This window comes from Pieris rapae, chromosome 2 (genome assembly GCF_905147795.1).
Source record: "Pieris rapae chromosome 2, ilPieRapa1.1, whole genome shotgun sequence".
Classification (NCBI taxonomy): domain Eukaryota; kingdom Metazoa; phylum Arthropoda; class Insecta; order Lepidoptera; family Pieridae; genus Pieris; species Pieris rapae.
In genome coordinates, this window is record NC_059510.1 from 11,301,795 (window position 1) to 11,324,042 (window position 22,248).

General features: G+C 32.2%; 2 protein-coding genes across 2 annotated transcripts in view; one reads left to right on the forward strand and one right to left on the reverse strand.

Annotated features, from left to right (window-relative positions):
• Positions 1–3,167, forward strand: LOC123690091 (chymotrypsin-1-like). Its single transcript, XM_045632800.1, has 6 exons — positions 1–71; positions 812–995; positions 1,223–1,469; positions 1,846–2,004; positions 2,541–2,639; positions 3,147–3,167. The coding sequence occupies exons 1-6, from the start codon at positions 23–25 to the stop codon at positions 3,165–3,167; spliced, it is 759 nt and encodes a 252-aa protein (XP_045488756.1). The 5' UTR covers positions 1–22.
• Positions 2,949–22,248, reverse strand: part of LOC111001976 (protein obstructor-E-like) — a 26,695-nt gene continuing 7,395 nt past the window's right edge. The window contains exons 2-6 of the mRNA XM_022272061.2: positions 20,687–20,728; positions 10,241–10,480; positions 9,057–9,245; positions 4,529–4,743; positions 2,949–3,557 (exon numbers count right to left, since the gene is read on the reverse strand). Coding sequence (XP_022127753.1) covers positions 3,483–3,557; positions 4,529–4,743; positions 9,057–9,245; positions 10,241–10,480; positions 20,687–20,720 — 753 coding nt within the window. The 5' untranslated portion in view covers positions 20,721–20,728 and the 3' untranslated portion in view covers positions 2,949–3,482. The remainder of the gene's footprint in view (positions 3,558–4,528; positions 4,744–9,056; positions 9,246–10,240; positions 10,481–20,686; positions 20,729–22,248) is intronic.

Genomic DNA, 22,248 nt, shown 5'->3' on the forward strand with positions numbered 1-22,248 from the left:
AATAGATTATACTTCTTAGGCCATGTTTAAAGCTCTCGTTATATTTTTATTTTTGCTATGGGACGCGAGAGGTACGTATTAATTTGTGTATTTTGATTGTGTTTAATTGATTTTTACACTTCGTTGATTATTTAAAGATGTGAAGTTTTAGAGCGCAGAGTTGACCTCCCTAGGATATTATTCTGAGCGATTCGATGCTGGAAACCCAATGTTATTCTTCACTCTCATACTTCTAGATGCTTAGTTGTTGGAATTTCACCCACAGAACGAAACTTGTAAATGTGAGAGCTCCTATTTCACCATGCCTCCTGCTGACAATCCTCTGATTGACAAATCTTTGTTTTTAAATTACAATATTATTGTTTATTACTTAGAACATGGTGTAATGTTTGCAGATCCTTACAAACGTTGTGTAAAAAAAACTGGGTGATTAAAAAGAGTGCGGAGAGTTTATTGCCATTTTCTCCTCTTCCGTTCTACGCGGCCAATTCTCAAATTAAGGAATTTGAGAATTGGCCGTCAGTGTAAAATTAGAAGCTTTAATGTATATTACTTTTTTGACGTCCATAAGTGTACATTGTGTTACCAACATAAATAAATGACTTTTTGACTTTGAAACATCAGTAGGTACAAAAGTTTAAAGTCATGAGACCTTTCTATTAGACTGTAAGCAACAGCAAGGCACCACTACAAAAGACGTTGATTGGACTGGTCAAATAAGACGGATTATTGCACCAGTGAAGGATTCGTCATGTCTTGCTGTCTGAAAAAGTATAGATTTTAATTATGAATAGATTACCTCTTTTTGAAGGTGAAACAAATAACGATCTGGATTCCCGCGTTATTGGTGGGGAGGACGCAGCTGATAGCTCTGCCCCTTATATAGCATCAATCAGACGTTTTCTTTTCGAGGGACTCACAGAAACAATGCATATCTGTGGTGGCACCATCCTAACTCAGAAATGGATTTTAACTGCTGCTCATTGCACCTTCAGGTATTAAATAAAAGTTAATAATTTTAGTGAAGGAACTGGTGAAATTCCCTTAACAGTTGTATACCTAGGCCATTTTAGTAGAATGGCTTTTAGAACTTTAAGGGCTGTTGAGAGAGGCTTATTTGTGTTCCCCCTATATCCTCGCTTATCGTCAACTTCGAGTTATGTGAATAGTATATAATGTGTTTATGCTCGAAATACATATATATAGTAGTTTGCTTTTTTAGAGTCCCAACCCACACTGTCCAAGTAATGGTAGGAACTAACAAACGCACTTCTGGTGGAAACTCGTACGACGTAAATTCCATCGTCACCCACGAGGATTACAATGCAAATACATTGAAGAATGACATCTCACTTCTTAAGATCGTTGGTTCTATCAAGTTTGATACTAACATTCAACCAATAAAGCTACCAACGAGTGATATAGGCGCTGGTGCAATGTGCACACTTAAGGGATGGGGTAAGACTGATGTGCGAAAGTTTCGTTATATAAAATTCGACCAAAGAGTAATATATTCTATTCTAATCTGTATAATAATTTTATATATACCATATCGAAATGATGATACGTTTCAATTGATTGTGGTTCACCGCAGTGAATTGGAATTCTGGTCACAGATTGTTCAAATAAAACGAATTCTTTTAAGGTATTGTTTATTATAAAAAAATGTCATTTCATTTGTTTTGATGGTGTTTCGACAATTAAAATGTCCCAATACTATGTTTTGGGAGTGGCAAATGCACTCCCAAAACTTATTAGAAAACAAATCAGAATGGTCATTTATTTGGCATTGATAAGAGAACTCACTAATACAATTAAAATAAAGCATTTGTTGAATCATTTCAGTCACAGGTGGCTCCTGAAAACCTTCAAGTGGTCTATAATTTAACAACAATATATGTGGAAGAGTGCAATAGAAGGCTTGATAACGTATCTAAGAAATTTCTTCCAATTATTGACAAACAACTTTGCACATTAAATAAGGAAAGAAAGGGAACGTGTAAAGTAAGTAATTAACTCTCAGTAAAGCGATAAGAAGATATTAATTTTATTATTGCGCCATCTATGCATATCATTTGCTAACTTTGTCTGTTTTTAACACAAGGTTGAATTGAATTTTGTCAATTATTAGAGAGACTTCATGGCATACAAAAACGTCGTGATCGCTATTGGGAGTTACAGAGGGCGCAGAGTGCATTCTTGATTATGTACCTTACCAACTTACCAGTGGTCCAGCCACTGGTAAGTCATTTTATACATATGCCCTTTACAGAGAAATCAAAAAGATTTCTGCATAACGGTGTTTTCGTGTCTTGTAGATAATATTGTTGGTTTCAACAAAATTTCTGTATGCTTTCATAAGTTACGTTTCAGACACGATCCTATATAAATAAAATTCTATCCTCACATGACTATCTTATCATAACGCATTTATTTACATTTTGCGTGTTGCATCCGCGAACTGTCCTTGCAGTTATAGACAGTTCGTTTTAAATTTTGTTTTCAAAAGTTTTATCGTTTAATCAACGTTTCTTCTGCAGGGAGATTCTGGTGGACCCCTCATTAGTGGTGGTGTACAAGTTGGCATTGTATCATGGGGTGTTCCTTGTGCTAAGGGGAAACCTGATGTTTATACAAGGGTATACTGTTACGTGAAATGGATAAATAATTACATTTCAAATTAATAGTTATAGTTTTGTTTTGTAAATAAAAATTTATGTTACAATTTCAAGTCTATTTAACTGAAATGATATGGTCTTCCAATACAAAAAGGGACCGTTCATAAAAAAAAATATTTCCTTAAAATTATTTTAAGTACTGGAAAACATTTAGTATTTCTTTGAAGTACAAGTACAAATTTCCCCCGCGTTGAGCAAAGTTTTTGAAATGATTATGCTAGACCAATTTTAGTTAAATAAAATAAAAAAATATTTATTTAAAATATTTTATTTCCTTAAAACTATTTTAACTTATTAATCTACATACACTGGAGAACATTGAGTATTTCTTTGAAGTATCAGACAAATTAAACCTTAAATCTAATGGAACTAATTAATTGCCTCTTTTAATGAGTTAAAATGTGTAATAACGGTCAATCACTTACATTTACATTATAAAGTGTTACTACGAAATCGAATGCCCGACAGCTAAAGACGAAACTTTGGTAAACTTATTAAAAGCAACCAATATAAAGCAAATATTATTATATTATTATGACTCTGAAGTTCATTTTTTTAAAATATGCTTTTTTGAATTCTAAGCTTTCTGTTAACACAAGAGAAGTCACGAAACATAAATGAATAAATGAAATATACTTTTGAAACTTCACAATATTTTTTCTGAGACGTTGGTTACCAACCTGTTTTTAGTGACATGTGACTTGACAATTGACGAGTTGATGTAACGACGGTGAGTATTTCAACTGCGCGTGAGTGAGTTTATACAATATGGGGTTTTACGTATTCAACTTAGCAATGTCTATCCTAGTTCCGAGGTCGAGGATGCCCTTGGGGATCTTGGTACTCTTGACTCGGTCTGTGGGACTTGTGGGGCACTTGCTGAAAAGGCAGTTAAAACTTGTATTAAAATTTACGGAATTTTTAGTGCCTTTATTTCTGCTTTTTGTGTCAATAGTATATACGATCTCTAGACAAAAAAATATTACACAAATTATATACATACAATAGCTACAATTATTTTAAATAAAAATAAGTATACAAGTAAATGTTACAAAGTTAGAAAAAGATATAATATTAATTTATCAAAAAGCTTTGCCAACGGCCGTTACAATTACTATATAACACTTTTATCTTTAAAGACTTAATCTTCCCCGATCATCTCCTTGACAATGAAAGGCTCTTGAAGACTTTGTAGTCTATCGATCGCATGGAAGCCTTTTACTTGGAGCCTTGATGCGCCCTAATTCCGATAATGGACAGGACGCTGATATTGATTTTGCCTCGTAATATATGTATTATCTTGACTTTTGAAACTGAGAAATAGATGCTTGAGGCCAACTTCAAACCTTGTTTTTACGTAATACGTCGCGACTTAGGAAATTTAAAATGACGTCACTTAGATAGGTTCTTTTACAAATTGTTAAATGTCAAATACAGTAATGTCTTATAGAATATTAACATTGTTGTCACTTATTCGATCTCCAGGTTTAAAGAATAGCGGAATTTTCCAAATTCCGTCTGCAAGAACCAACTTGCAGGCACCTATCATTCATCTTTACGCTTACCAATAAAAGAAATCTAGGACTTTGCTAGTTAATTATTATGTATTTTTATTTTTTGTTTCATTATAGTATAAATGTATATATTATATATGACAATTATTAGGTATAATTGTCATATATTTTAGAAAAGATAACTACATACTGCAGATATAGCGCTATGTATGTATGATGGAACGGATAATGTGGATATACCTATGAATTTAGGTACTGATTAAACATATAAAACCAGCTAAGATGTACTAAGATAAACTATAGTTGAATAGTGTTTATAATATCACGGAAACTAACCTGTCTCTCCTCCTGGACCTCTTCTGGTGCAGGTGGAGTGGTAGTGGGTACGTCACACTCCTCTGTGGGAGGCACCACGCATCTCAACGAGCGTCTATCGAAGACCAACATTGCAGGACACCTCTGCAGACGAGGGTATCCCCCCTGGCACTGCCAGTACCTGTTGCAGGACTTGCCCAGAGGAACGTTGCCATTAGGATCTTCATTACAGAGGGCTGGAATGAGAGAGATCAAATGTTAAAATTATTATTTACACATACGTACATAGTGAATGGATGTTGCTTGTAAGAATTTTGTAAAAAACTTGGGATCCAATGGACTTCCCGGTTCTTCTCGCGTCACGTTCTTGATTTGAAATCTGGCAGTACATGTCGTAATTTAATTTTGTTACCTATGCGAACAAAAAATATGTATTTTACTTTACCCAAGCAAAACATTAATTTATTTCAGATTATATTTCTACGAAATGTATTTCTAAAAACTCCTTAAGTTGTCACAAGCAAACAAAGGTCTTCTAAAAATGTTTTGGTTTTGTATTTCATATCCCTGAATAATACTGTCGAGAGAAATCAAAACGATATCTACAATATTGTTAGCAATAAACATTATTTTCAATTGATTTCATTTTTATACGATTACATTAACACCGCTGATGATATTGATCTAAAGTGAACCTAATATTCAAAAAAGAATATTGCAAAAATCAACTACACAATAAATAAACATTCGCACAAAACAAAGTCAAAGAAATCGGTGATTTTTTGCTTATGCCAAATGTAAAGCGATAAAATATAATATGCATCTAAGGCAGTGTTTCCTAACCTTATTTGTGTCTTGCTCCATCTTAGCTATACTAAAATTCTTATGCCCCCCCTAATCAACACATATCGCTAATAATAAAAAAATACATCGTTAAAGAAACGTAAATCATATTATTTTTTAGAAAGAAATTACTAGAAAATGTTAACGGTGAAATTTAATTGTAATTCCAAATAATTATAATAAATTTTCGAATAGCCCTTAACAATCAAACTGCCCACGCCCCACAGAGGCCGCCGTGGGCGTTGGGAAACACTGACCTGAGGGGTATTCTTGCGAGACTTTAAATCATATTTTTTTTTAATATGTACAAGTAAGGTCAGGGTTCTCAACATCAGCATCTAACAGATTTATCTTGACGAAATTTAAACATACGCAAAAGACATATTTAATCGTATATAAAAATGCATAAATCCGCGTTACGATACTAGTATGTGTTTGCAGGTGAATGAACGTGAAACGTCTGCACAATTTTATTAACTATCAAATTTATTTTATCCAATGCAAACTCAATTTAAATACACACAAACCCTGTAAGGAATGTCGTTTCTAAAACATTTGTATGTAAATACTAAGCTCTAGGGAGTTAAAAGCATTCTTTCATTTATTGAATGTAACTGGCTGTTTTGTTTGGAATTTTTATTTATTAAAGTTCACTTCATATATAATTCTATATCTACAATATATGTTACATCTTTGCTAAACATGACAATTATGGTAAGCATAAATGTTACTAACAAAAGCCAAATCTTAATTTTTGTATTTATTATTCTTAGTTTTTTTACTATACTTCTTTACTTACACTGCTAATCTTTATTATTATTTTTTCTACTAATCATTATTATTAATGAATTATTTTTCTTTTATTAGCGACTGAGGCGCCTATTAGCTGCTGTTCAGGCAGCAATGGTCATTTTGACCAACATGATAATTATTTTTTGTGTATGCGTGTTTCGTTAGTAATAAAAGTTATATATATGTCTATAATCAAATGGGCACTTACATTACATTATATTATTTATTCCGTTATAATCGCGAAAAAATCTAATGAATGTTGTCTGAACTCCTAATGGCTTTATGCAGACTTTAACTTCAAAAAAGGTAATTTGGATGTGTATATGATATTATCGGTTTTAGCGTTAAAGTTTATTAAGAAAGAGAAACCTAATTTCTATACTTACTTAATAACGTCTTAATTAAGACGAATGAATAACCATTATACATGCGAAAGGTTTACTCACTTTAATTTGAAAGGATTTCGTGAAATTTTATGATTATTAGCAATACGCACTACGAATTTCATTTCAATAATGGAGCACTATTGTAAATGGGTCGTTGGCTTTTAGTTTAGTCATTTCATAATAGTTTTTTGATGAAATTACACAAAGGTGTGTGTGAAAATGAAAGAAATGAGCCTCCCGGCTTCGCACGGGTGAAGTAAGTTTTTAAAACATTTATGTATATATAGATATTGATATGTTCTTCAATATTGTGGAACATTTTTTTGTACTATCATCTATGTCATAAAATACATTTATAGGCTTTTTTACACCTTGGGTAGCAATATTGTAATTATATGATTCAAATGGTGAAAGAGTTTTCAAAATCGATCCAGTACGTTTTGAACCAATTCCTTACAATCATACCAACATTATGAATCTTTCCTCTATATAATATTAGTATATATGATGTATAATACAAGCCAAATGATGTCGCGTTCTTCGACAGCAGTTCACAAGAGCAGCTTGTTATGTTATTAGTTTCTAGCTAACCCGGCTAACTTCGTTCCGGCTTACAGTCTAATAATATCCTTGTTACTCTAGACAAACTTATTTTAGGATTTCATAAAGATAATAACATTAATACAACTTTTTTCCAAATACAAATATGTTTTAATACTTGCCAATGGGAAAGAAAAATGGCAGGTTTTTTACAAATCATAGCCTCTTCTCTCTAGCGCCAATATTGCAATTCTGCATGCGAAAGCACTTTTTGATTGTATGATGAGGTACATATCTCTTCGATTAAAATCAAAGCCTGCTCATGCATCTCCTCATTCACATCAAGATCGGAAATTCTTGAACTGACACGAATTCGATGTAAAATTATGCGTAGTTTTGTCAACAGATGGCACCACATGGTTTTTGCATTAGTAAAATTAATTGATTGTTATTCGATAAGAAGAAGAATATTTTAATAATTGAGAAGAATCCTCAAAAAAGCGATACGTATTTTTGTTTCAGAATTATCGGTGTAGTTCTATCGTTTTAGTAGTAACTGTAAAGATATAATAATTATATGGTAAAAACATAATGCAACTTGAACATAAATTGAGAAAAATCGTAATCCTAAATGACGATCACAAAATGAGGAACGTAAAATTTTATTTTATCAAGAAAGTTATATTAAATTTGTATTCATTATGGCGCCTAACGAAAATATAATTCATCAATTATGTATGTCGTCTTGGAGGCTTTATGAACAAATTAAATTATTTCGTACGCTGTACCTTATCTTAATTCATAAAACCAGTGGGTTAAGGACTATATTTAAACGATTGTCGTTGACATTATCATACAAAATACCTACTATATGAATTATTTACGGCATGGGAAGTGAGCAGGAAAGTGGGCAGCGTATGTAAATTGGCCATTCACGTAAAAGTGTTAGCATGGTCAATATTTCTGGCAGCGACAAGAATTACTATGACCAGTCCAGTATTGTATATCAATTCCAATACTTTTTGACATGGAAGTAGCATCTTCGCACTAGCGGTCTCGACATTGAATCTTACTTTTAAACTTTACTAAAGTGTTTTACAGTTTATGTGAGCAGGTGAAGTTGTCCCCTCCAGACGCTCAAAGCGTGTATTTCTTTATAATCTTTTTATGCATAGATATAAAATTCCCCCCACGTTATTTCAGCTGCCTAGTTTATATTGTATATATTCATGTATGCGAAAGCTAGTAATATGACCGCGTATTGATCGGAAATAGAGCTCTGAAATGAAACGCGTTCTTTACACCTGAATGACGGAAATTAATAGTAAGTTTTATGTATCAAGCTTTATTCAACTGAATAAGTTAATAAACGGATAAATGTATTTTTTTAATCATTAATCTTTACGATCAAGCCTAACTTAATACTAATAAGTGATTTAAAGCTAAACTAATTTACTACATAATAACACTACTCGTATCTCTATTAAGGGAGAACACTTTTTTATGGTCTTTCAAGAAAAGAGCGTACCAATTCTTAAGATGCCGGTAACGCACTCGCGAGACCTCTGGCATTGAGAGTGTCCATGGGCGGCGGTATCACTTAACATCAGATGAGCCTCCTGACCGTTTGTCCCCTGTTCTATAAAAAAAAACACACTCTCTTGTGTTATATTTTTTTACTTATCACTCTTTAGCACTTTATCACACACATTATCGTCGGCAAATAATGTTTATTAATAATTCGATCATAGATTAATATGAACAGTAACATAATAAAGTAGTAACATAAAGCCAGTTCTTCTTACCCGCTCTACGCCCTTGACTTGCGAACTGGTGGTAAATGTAAATTTACGATTAATTTAATTTGTTTTCCTTGACGTTCATAAGTGTACATGTTTACCTAAATGAATAAAGATATTATGACTATGACTATGACTATAATATAAACAAACATTATCTGTGATAACGTTAAAAATGGTTTGACTTACGATGTTTTTGACATCCGTCTACATTCTCTGGCCAGTCGCAGGAATGAGCGTTCTCGTTGTACAAGAGACCACCAATACAGAGTTGCTCCGTCGCTGTTCCGTTCCAACAAGTCCAGTATCTGGTGCAGGAGGTTTCATGCCCGAATATGCCATACAGCCAATCACAATGCTCCACGCCGATCGGTGGATCTATAATGTATTTGTAGCTATTCAAAACCACCACTAATAATCGAAGAGTTAAATAAAACAGTAAAACAAAAGAAAAAAAAGTAGAAGTAGGAAACAAAAGATTTTTGTACAGAAAACTTTAATAGACAAGTTATGTGGATAATCCATGAATATATCTTGACGTTTCTGTTAAAAGTACTCGCTATATTGCTTTTCTCATATTTTTTATTAACGTTGTTTAGGATGCTGGTACAAACATAGCCTTAAAGAAAGGATAATGAACAACGCATGGACTAATTACAGTTTATTTTCGGCCAAAGTTCATTATTTCGCCGTATTTTATAGAATTCTTCGTCCATAGCTTTTTTATTTGCTTCGACTCGCAATAAGAGATCAGTGATGAGAATGAGGTCCTAGATTCGCAAAAAAAAATTATGTGAGTTTTGACGTGTATAAGTAATTTTAGAGTTACTAAATTGAAATATCTACTAATAACTTTGATCTATTGTTACTCATGTTTCTCAGTAACATCATTATATTGATAATGCAAAATGATGATACCATTCACAATTTAACTGTTATTATAATAATGCGTTTTACTAGGGAAATCCCCGTACGTTTAGTTCTATATGATTCCGCTTTTTAAATCATAGTACAAAGGCATATGTAAGTTAATGCAAATAAATAATGCATCTTGTAAGAATAGAAATGTATTAACTATGGTGGAGCCCTCCCACAACATTGCTGTGCCTAACCAAGGTCCTTAGTGTAATAAATTATAACGTGTAAAATATTTATATAAGGAATGCAATAAAGATTTGAGTTTGAGTTTTGTTTAATTATGCTTTATATGTCAAATCTAATATAAATTCAGATTATACGAATTTATAATCAATCCTGTTTTCTTTCAGTAACATACTAGACATACACTAGAGCGCCACCCAATCTTATACAAGAAAGTTTCATTGAAATTCGGTCAGGCGTTTAAGTTTAAGGACATTAATAAGTCTACTTACTTATTTGAACCTTAGGATATTCGCAGTAGTTGGATCTCCAGGGGTAGTCACATCCTTCAGTCACACCTCTGTGTTTCCCCGCAAAGACCAGGCCATTGGGGCAGTCGTACTGCACCGCCTGGCCACCGTCACACTCCCAGTATTTGTCACAGTACTTGTCGTCTGCAGCTACACGGGACTTGATCTTGCATGGGTCCTCTACTTGCACGCAAGAGATGAACGCGATACTAACGCACAACGCTGAAAATATAGATATAGTTTTTGAGTTAGGTCATTTCGTAATGACAGTTGACATCTAACTGACTGATTTTACTAAATGACAATATCGTTAAACAACGACTAATCGACGAAAGACAATTTTAGCTTTTCGTTTCATGAGGTGATATATTTTACTTATGTACGAAACATTATTATTTGCTTTTGCAATAATACATGTTCCGGCTAATAGTCCTCTAATAAATGATATCGATAGGTAGATTTTTAATCTTGCTTACACACTAAAATTAATCTCGAAAGTTTATATAAAATAGCTTTTATTAGTGGCAGTTAATTTTTATTAGGGCTGTCAAACAACTTTAAATCTATATTTATATTTCAAATGCAATGTGAATGGGAGGCCATTGCCCAAAAGGGACTGGAGTACGCGAAGTAATAGAAATAACAATAGCTAACGTAGACTAACACCCGAACCCAATAACTAATCCACAATCTCAGATTGTTTACAATGACCGTGACAGTCGACCGATCTCCTATCTGCATCCCAATAACTAAACCTTTTAATCTTTACACTCATATTTGATAATTAATATAAACCAAATAAAGAAAATAAAACCGTTCAAATAATATTAAAATGTACATGTCTATGTTAAGAACATATCAAATTGATTTTTAATTATTTTAAAAACTGGTGTAAAATGAAATCTTAAGATAGGATATTGGCACACTTGAACTGTCAATTTCATACATAGGTCTATATACACCGATCCGACCTATCACGGATAGCTTGTATTGACAGATGGCGATTACAATCCATCGATTGGTTGGCACACTTTTATCAATATTTGGGTTGAGATGTCTATCTCAGATGGTCAAAAGTGGATTAAGATAGGATATTGGGATGTGTATTTTTATGGTATGGAATTTAAGTGGCCTAATTATTAATTATAACAAATAAGTTGAAAATGACACACTAAGTCTTGATTTATTTAGTCACTACATAGTATACCTAAAACAAAGTCGCTTTCTCTGTCCCTATGTCCCTTTGTATGCATAAATCTTTGAAACTACGCAACGGATTTTGATGCGGTTTTTTTAATAGATAGAGTGAAAGATCAAGAACAAGGTTTATATGTATAATAACATCCATTAAATAGTGGAGAAGTACTGTTATTTTTGAGGTTTCTAATGTGATGTTGTAAATAATTACATTTTTTCCGCTTACATTGCAAACGCAGGCTGAACCCTACGAGTTTTATCAAAATAATGTACTAAGTATTGTACACATTGAAAAGGTCTACAGAAAAGTCCGTGATGGTATATGTCTATCTCTTAACGATAACCCACAATAACTTTTTCTGTCATTTACTTTTTACGACAAATAATGGCTAATTTTCGAAGCGATTTTAACCAATACACCATTAATCCTTAACCAAGAAGATAAACGAAGATACTCGAAAATAAACGAAAATAAACGAAAATACACGAAAATAAACGAAGGTAAACGAAAATACACGAAAATAAACGAAGGTAAACAAAGATACTCGAAAGTAATCGAAAAATAAAGATAAACAAAAATACACGAAAATAAACGAAAGTAAACGAAAGTAAACGAAAATGCACTAAAATAAACGAAAAAAAACGAAGATAAACGAAAATTCACGAAGATAAACGAAAATGCACGAAAATTAACGAAGGTAAACGAAAATACACGAAAATACACGAAAATACACGAAAATACACGAAAATACACTAAAATAAACGAAAATAAACGAAGATACTCGAAAATAAAGATAACGAAAATAAACGAAGATACTCGAAAATAAATGAAGATAAACGAAAATACACGAAAATACACGAAAATACACGAAAATAAACGAAAATAAACGAAGATACTCGAAAATAAACGAAGATAAACGAAAATACACGAAAATAAACGAAGGTAAACGAAAATAAACGAAGATAAACGAAAATACAAGACTATAAACGAAGATACTCGAAAAAAACATGGTACACTATGGTTAAATCGTTAAATTTGAAAATGTTACAGACTACGAAGTTTAAATACACCGTAATCAATGAGACATTTGAGCTGGAATTTGGGAAACTAATCCATCGGTATTTATATCCTTTCCACTGATACAAATACGTAAATAATTTTCCAAGTTATGCGTTGATTGACTCTCATCAATAAAGAAAATTGTTCGGATTTGTAATAAATTCCAAACGCACAAATCAATCTTATTGCGAACTTTCTGAGCTGCGGAAAATTGTCTTCATCACTTATATATTATAAAAAAAAGTCGCTTTCTCTGTCCCTATGTCCCTTTGTATGCTTAAATCTTTGAAACTACGCAACGAATTTTGATGCGGTTTTTTTTAAATATAGATAGATAGAGTGATTCAAGAGGAAGAGATATATGTATAATAACATCCATTAAATAGAGGAGAAGTACTGTTATTTTTGAGGTTTTTAATGTGTTTTAAATGTCTATCTCTTACGGATAACCCACATTTTTATATACAACGTTCACAGATTTTCTGTATTGTATTTAGTATCAGCCTTGCACCCGTGCGAAGCCGGGGCGAGTCGCTAGTAAATTATAAATTGAAAAGGATCACTTAACTTGAGTCAAATGTATGAGTTAAATTATCTTTGAAGAAACAGTAATTATTTGACAATATAAACAGTTACAAGAGAAAAGTAAACGAAAGCGATGGAAAGTGAATATGTGCCTTCTCATAAGGACAAAATATTAACTAATTTATCAGTGTGTATGTCTTTGAATTAACTTTGTATTAATTAATGTATGTCTTTTTTGCCGATGAGTATGCCTACAGGTTTAAATTTAATGACGTGGGATGAGTAATACCTGTCTATCTTATCTTCCATAATAAACATATTTTTACTATTATTATTTTTTAATGGGCAAACGGGCCAAATTTATACATTGTATACTTCCGCTAATAGACACTCACAATGCCAGAAGGCTCGTATTTCCAGCCTTTGAAAAACGATTCGATGTCGGAAATACCTCAATCGCAGTATAATACCCATAGTATATAATATAGGTGTTTAAATTTTTTTCTCCCTTTGTATTATTATCTGTAGCTTGTCTGGGTTGCCAAAATTGACACGTGAGGTATAGTCAAAAAGGATCGTTGCCTACAATTATATATCTTAAAAGTTTAATTGTAATTAATGTATTAAGAACTTCAAAGTTCATAATTTAGAAAATTTTATTCAACGCATTGATATTTTTTGGATCACAGTTAAATTGATTCAAACATTTAAAATCAAAGAATTGTAATTTGGTGAATTTTTCATTTATAACTTTGAGCTTTTATGGAGACTACATTAGAAAAGTCTCAACTTTGACATTTCAGGGGTTATTTCCATACTGATATTCTAATGTGGTAAATTTAGGAAAATGAGTCCCCATAGGACGATGGTAAAGCTGGCCCAATTACCAAATAAAAAGAGTAGATATATTAAATTGGCAATGTTCCCTGATAGGTCACCCAGTGTCTAATAAATTATTCGTGGCACTCTGCTTAATAACCTCTACCTCGTAAATAATTTGATAAATATAACAAATTTATAATCTTTGAAAAATGCGAATACATAAAGTTTCCCATCAGTCTTCAAGTTTTATTTTCGAAGGCAATAGTGCTCAAGTGGCTATATAAGAAGCGTTTCACTCGATCTCTTTTAGAACCGTCAGATATGATATTTGGTGTGGATTGAAATAATTCTCAAAATTAAATTATTTTATTTTTTTGAAATTGTCTTTGGCACAGTCGTTTTTTACAGAATAGGCAAACATGCTGGAGGCTTACATGATGTCAAGTGATACCGCCGCCCATGGACACGCAATGTTAAAGGGCTTTCATGCCGTAGATGTCCAACAACACGACTTACAATCTCTGTTAAGTAGAAGACATTTTTGTCTTCTTTTTGCTCCACTAACTGAACAGTGTTCAGCTCATTACAGTGAATACAGATCTTCAATGTTTTTTTTATAGAACAAACGGGCAGGAGGCTCATCTGAAGTTAAGTGATACCGCCGCCCATGGACACTCCCGATGCTAGAAGGCTCGCGAGTGCGTTGCCGGCCTTTTAAGAGTTTAACCAAAATTATTGTTGTTATTGTTGTACCTCGAGTAGATTACGTCTTTTTTAATTATTTATTTTATTTATTAGCTGTAGGAATTATTTATTTAAGTATTCCTACAGCTAATCACTAAACAATATCCAAACAATTACATTACACACAAAAGCCAAAACGGAATACACATATAAACAGAAACATAAAGCACAGTTTTGCGAAGCACAGTTGTAAGATTGATTGATTGGTAGATATAAATATATATTTAATATGAAGGAACAAACAAAGCCATTATTAGTAAAAGATACCTGAGTTTTTTAAATATTTTTTAAAGAATTTTTTAGTCACATTAAATATATCGATTTGCTGGTAATTTATGTTGTAATCTGTAGGTATTATAAAAACAATTTTTTATTAAGTAAATTGATTGATTCGTTCCGTCATTCGTCGTCGCATATGTTATATAATTTGTACATAACATACGTCTCTGTCAACATTTCCAAACATTAACCTACATAAAGACGAAGGCAAAACATGTTTTTGGAGGAAGAAGCTCTCCAAAAAGATATTGATTGCGCTTCGCGCACTTATTATGACACTTAATTAAATTTTATTAAAAAATAACTTTGAGGTGCCGCAGCTTACCTTTCTTTGATACTGCATTTAACGATTATACATTTATTAAATAACGTATATAATAATGCACGGGATTTTTTTCAAAACTGAGGCATTGTCAGTAATTCTGATCACTATATTAAAATGGCGCCAAAAAAACAACTGAATGAATATGCCATAGATTAAAATCTGAGTCTCCAACCAAATACAATAGTGGAAAATCGTCTATGTTCTTCTTTCATTGTTTATGTTTTAATTGCTGCATTCTCACTACTGTGAGTTTTTATTTAGTCATAATATTCTAGGCTCTTATCGATCTTCGATATGGGATTAATGAAAATTCTAATTAAATACTAATTACTTATTTGTAAATTATCTTAAATTATTATCATTATTACCGTATACAACGGCTCGGCTTAATACGTTGACAAATGAACATTGTTCACAAACATTAGACATTAATAAATAGCTTGTCTAACACACAAAGGCCAAAGTAAAAGCGTGATGTGGAAAAATTGACAATTACATCACGACTCTTTCCTCACAACGTATTTTTCCTGTACATTTGCGGGTTATGTAAGCCAATACCCATTACGGACCGTCATTACCATGTGAGGAAGCCCGTTTGCACCTTTTCGAGACCACGACGTAATAGTAAGAGTCTATGGACACGGTGTAAGTTATACACTTTTAACGATATTATTTTTGCTAACAAGATCTCTAATCTTTAACTGTAAATTAGTCTAGAAGCAAATCTGAATGTTAACGAAGTGCTACTATTTTCTAAACGATAGATTAAACAATTAGCAGGCTAAGTGTAGTGTCATGTGGACTCTATTCCCACTATAGATGCTCATTTGACATTTGGACACTTATTAACTCATGATGCTTCTTAGGTCCTGCGTAAAGCAGATAATCAAATGGCGGTACCACTTTATTTATCATATCGAAGCGTTTGTAAGAGAGGAATTTCGTCTGACACACGTCGACGTTTTGTTGGTAAAACCGTTTACACGATGTTTAATTATGTTCCAATAAATTAGAAAGTACACCGGTGTGAGAGTTTACGCTAACACTGTTTTAATTTCCATACAACTAAGCAAAGCAGAGGTGATGTGAACTTGGAAAAACTGATCATGGTTAGTAACAGAAGAAAAAGATCACGAGAACGTTCACCAACTGATATATTGATCAAGTAAAAGACTAGGTATATAAAGTTATAAGAACTACGCTGCTTACAAACTGGTGAAAACCGCTCTAGATGTTTCCTTGCTGACCTCAGAAAAGATCACAGGAAAGATCTTTGATCAGACTGAACCTATTAAAAGGTATGTAACGGTAATGCCCAAAAAGGACAGCCATTTCAGCCCATAGATGCTTCCACAGTGGGCTCATTGTCTGCTTTGGTGAGTATGCTTTCTTTAACTATTTGATTTAGAATTCGATTCCAAATTTCACTAGTTTATATAACTTCAAGTTTATATACGATAAAGGCCTTTTTATATATTAATAGAACCGTCGCGAGCAATAAAAAAGGCTTTTAAAAAGTATAAAATCGCGTTCACTTATCACTTATAAACATGGATTGCACAGAGTTACTAATGTCGTTGAACGGGATGTGATCACAACATGCACATTTTCGCTTAAGTGTGTTAATCTCGAGCCGATTGTACAGATATTCGGCTTTGGCTATGGCTATGGCCTATGGCTTTGCTTGCAAAAGAGACTAAGTAACTAAACTGTCAAAGCCTTTTTTTTCCAACCGACGACCAAAATTTATGTTTAAGCTCTCGCGGAATATGCTTAAAACTTAAAAGGAATATTAAGAGTAATCAAAGCGCCTAATATCCTGCAACGTGAGCACCTCTTTAGGTAGAGTTTACATATCTATCAGAAATCATAGTTAATTCTATTATAAAGTTAAGAATTTTTTTTTAAAAAAACGTGTAAAAACAGTTTTTTTTTTCAAAAACAGGGTTTTTATACCATAATATCTGACAGTAATTATAAATAACTTAACACCTTATTACTTTTATGACGTTATGATAATTAATTTCACATTTGCACGCCCATTTTTATATGGCTGATTATGCGATTTTTTTAATCATGAATATTATACCAACATCTTAACAAATTGATTTGGAAATTATAAATTATTCTAGTTGTAGGGCCACTTTTTTCATTATCTGTGCTTATACAATCGATACAGATCAGATTTTAATTAAATGATTGCATTTTCTGTTCAAAGAAAACTTTTGAATTCTTTTCTGCCTTGCGCTCTTCGGATGCAATGAGCGCAACTCGAGCGTACAAAACTTTTAATTATTTTTATTTGATGCCTTTGTGTACATATAGACCTTTTTAATAGTCTACGTTACCAGTCAGCCAACATAGGGTCACACAAAATTGGATCCCGGAGTTGGTATCGACTAAAAAATGAAGGGTTTCTGCAGAAACGGGGAAATAAATACAGGTAATACAAGATTTTCTACAGCTGTGATACTTTTTGACATTTAACACCTTTGGTCTTAAGTCACAGTGACCACGCACGCTGTAAAGCACGCGAAACGTCGGTTAAATTTAAAATTATATTAAAATAATTATATATTATTATATTAAGTTTACAATAATATAACTTCAATCCGTTAAAAAAGTGTTTTCCTTTAAGTATATAAATTGTTATTCGTATTTATGTAATGTTTACGTATCTAATGTTACGTTACGTTAAGTTGAATTATTGAATTACTCTCAAAGATCTTATCTCTACAGCGTACAGGATAATGGCAAGCCAGTATCACACCGTTGTAAAAGCCTCACATATCCAATTCTCATAAAATCTAATACGACGTGAAATCCAATCATTTCAGTCAACTTCGGTTTACACCAATCATGGTAATGTACCATTTGATTTTACCACCATTATTTTATTAATACAAGTATCAATCATAAACGTGATTGAACTTTGGATTTGCAATTTATTTGACTTATAAAAACGCGAATATATCGATTAACTTATTAGTTGACAAATTATGAAAATATGATATGAATATATGTTTTAATAAATGGCATAAATATATTTGTTAGGCTGACTAACAGGATGCTTAATATCTTCCGGTATTATACATTATTTTCACCTTTACTAATCCATCAGTACATCACTGAGCCCAAGATTTGTCCATTATATGATTCAATCTGCTTGACGATATTGAATTAATTAGATTTCAGTAACAGAGCACTCAAGCGGAAATGAAAGGATGAGAAAGGTTTGACTGCCTAATTCAAGTACATAATTAAATTTTCAAGTGAAATGACTTATTTTTTTATGTTTATGTATTCCACATTAATGTAATGGTTTATATTTTTATAAAACAAATCAGTAGCGCTTTATTTTGGTTTGGGTCTCAGATTTTTGCAACTGTTTCATCTAATAGGAAGTAGCCTTGTGTGCCTAACGCCGCGCCGTCGACTTTTTGGGTCTAAGGTAAGCCAGTTTTCATTGGTTGGATTGGTGCACAGCCGGTGATCGAAAATCGTAAAGTAATAAAAAAGGTGACGATTTTGTCTGTAAAGGTGTGTGTGTATGTTAAATTATTTAATACACACACCTTCACAAGAAACGTGATATAAGCTGCCTTAATGTTCATGTCATATGGAACATGGTGTAATGGTTGCAGTACACAAAAATTGTGTAAAAAAAACTTGGCGATTATAAAGAGTGGCGGAGAGTTTATTGCCAGTTCTTCTCTTCCGTTCGATGCCCTTGATTTGAGAACTGGCAGTAAATGTAAAATTAGAATCATTTAAAGTATATTTTGACGTTCATAAGTGTACATTATGTTACCTATATCAATAAATGATTTTTGATTTGATTTTGATTCAATCATATATAGATGATTAAGGGTTGTTAAAAATAACAAAAAATAATCAGCTGTCTGACACTGGTATTTTCTTCAACGGGAATCGAACCCTAATCGTAGTTCTAAAAAAAATATCAGCGTACCCAATTAGAGAAAACCGAATATCTTCCATTAAGAAAAAGCGGAGAAGTTGTTCGGACTGAGTAGAAGAAGAATACCTGCAGCTGAGTTTAATTATCGGACGTCAAGGCAGAATACAGAATACCATCTGTATCACCACGACATCTACCATACATCTACCACGCACATTCTTGTACGTGATCCACTTCTCATCACCGAGTTCTTCGAAAATGCTTCGGTATCATCGACGTCGTAATAAAGAATCACCAAGGAGTACACGGTTCATTAGGTTTCTTTCAGAGAGCTCGTGAGGAAGCCAAAAGCCAAATATCAAGCTTTATTTGTGTACCCAGCTTTTTTTAAATGCGGCAAAACTGTTTTGTTATCAATTCTCAGTTCTTCAGCTACTCTCACAGACACTGCATAAGGTCCCTAAACATAGCAATTTTTTTTCCGCGGCATGCGTTGAATTTTTACCTTTTTATATCTATATTAGATTCACTTATGTTGACAGTACGAAAAATTAATAAAAAACTCACTAAAAATCATTCCTAATTTGAATTTGGATTTATCTTCTTTAAAATTGAAATTAATAATACCAAAACCTGCCAGATACAAATAGTATAACCAAAGAGATTTCATACATACTATAATGCGAAAAGACTTTCTCCCCAACCTTATATATTTCTTCATAGATTCAACCGGAAGTATAAATGTCAACGGCTATTTTACGTAAAAAACAGTGAAAGATATTGGCAATTTTGCAAAAAGTGGGCCAGTAATTATTTTTGCCAATATTCTAAGTGATCATATCAAGTGGTTGTTCCGTAGATTGATCAATCCCTGGGGCAATTACATAAAAAGATAACCTTTGTTCTTTCATTACAAAAATGGGTTATTTTATTCAAGTTTGTATAAATTTTGTAAAAAAATTGGTAAGAACTTTATAAGATTTTTTAAATCCGTATCATTTGTGTTTTGTAAGTTCTCTGTAAACAGACACATATTTGCGTGTGTATTTACTATTTTGGGAATGTTCTTAATAATTACTTTACATTAATTAATTAAGATTGATGAATATAATATGTCAAATCATAATCCATCAAAATATATGTTTACCATAAATTGCTGAAATACGAGAGTCTTTGCTGCAACTTTAATTTTGTTCCCTTTGCAGTAGAGATTCTTGGGCCATGGGGTTAAAGATCACAGGCGATAATTAAAGATTTAAGTTGGCGCTTGGAAGATAGATAGATCTTTGGAATAAGTATTGCTATACCGCAAGGAAAAGCTGCTAGCGTTAAAGAAACAATGCCACAGGGATCAAACTTTTTATATTTGGTTTAAGTTTCTTTTTAATAATTTTTCATTATTTTTATTAGTACTATGTAGGTTAATAATAATTTTGTTAATGTTTTGTTACATGAATAAATACAATAAATTTTAACCATTAAACCTGAAATATCTTAAACCTTTAATTATCATATTCCCATTTATCATAATTGAAAAATACAACAACTCAGACTTACCGATGATATTTATCCAATAACTGCAAGCTGCCATTTTGTATTCTGCAACAATAAATAAAAAATGTAGAATTTGTTCCCTTTTTATAATATCTATGAAATAATATGAAACTTGACTCTCATGTAAGTTTTTGTAATTTGTATTTTCATGTACTACACTTTTAATGACGACAATTTATAAAGAAAACAAAATGAAAGCCAAAACCGATCATGCCAGCGTGCGATAGCAGTATTCTTGGAATTGACTAAGTGACAAATAGAAAAGTGAATTTGCAGCAATAAAATATATGCTTACTAACGTGCAGTACAACTTAAATGAAGATGATCAGGGCAGACCAGTAGGCGATAGGCCGACGAAAAACTATGGATGACGTCGGCAACAAATAAATACAATTAAAAAATTGGAAGAGGCCAGGAGGACAGGGACCACATAATATATTCTATATATGTATATCTATTTTTGTATAATGCATTTCAATAAGATGTGAATGAATACGTGGCCGGCCGATAATTTTCTTATTATACAATTTTAATCATTGTTATTATTACTTTGTATGTTAAGATATTAATACCATATATTTGATTGTTATGTTTAGGTTTAAATTTAGTAGTTCCCTTTCTATCTACTATCGTTCAGTCGCAAAGAAAATAAAGAGCAGATATGCTGTGGTCTCCTGCAAAATGACTGAATGAGAAAATAAATTTTATTATAATAATATTTTTTTTTTGTTATCTGATTTTAATTTTTTGTCTTTGATTACTGTTATTTAGTGTGGTTATGTGTGTGTGTTTTGTTTGTAATAAATGTTATGTCTGTCTGTCTGTCTCTAAAATGTACGGAGACCATCTTGGGATAGAATAGAACGGCGTTGAACTTTATCGACAAAAAAATATTATTTCAGAATAAATGAAATTGTATTTCAAAGTTTTTTTTTCTTTATTAAAGCAATAGAAAGTTGAAGAATAACTGCTGCTTTAATATTCCCACGATTGTTCATAAACTTATTTGAAATTGTTTCTAATAATATAAAAACATTCACCCACACACTCATACGCGTGAAAACAGTCAAAAATAAATTAGATTTTTTTTTAAAAGAATTTTATAATTTATAATAAAATATGATTAAACATTATTTATTTTAGTTATTAATATTTGCTGATTTTTACAAAAAAACTTGGCGGTTAAAAGGAGTGGCTAAGAGTTTATTGCCAGTTCTTCTCTTCCATTGGTCACGCCCTTGGTGAGAACTGGCAGTGAATGTAAAACTAGACGCATTTAGCTTTTCACATGTATTTCTTTATTGACATTCATAAGTGAACATTGTTTTACCTAAATGAATAAATAAAAAATAAAAAAAGTTTCTTTATTTGACCCAAAAACAAATACATTACATATATTACAACATTCATTGTGGTCAACCTTATATATAATATACATCTATGAGCACTAGCGTTTAAACTAGGCCTAGCCTGTACCTTAAACGCTAGTTTCTTCCAGTGTCATCAAGAAATTGGTCATTTAACCAAATGGAGGTGGAATCAAATTGAAATTGTTGTAGTTAGTT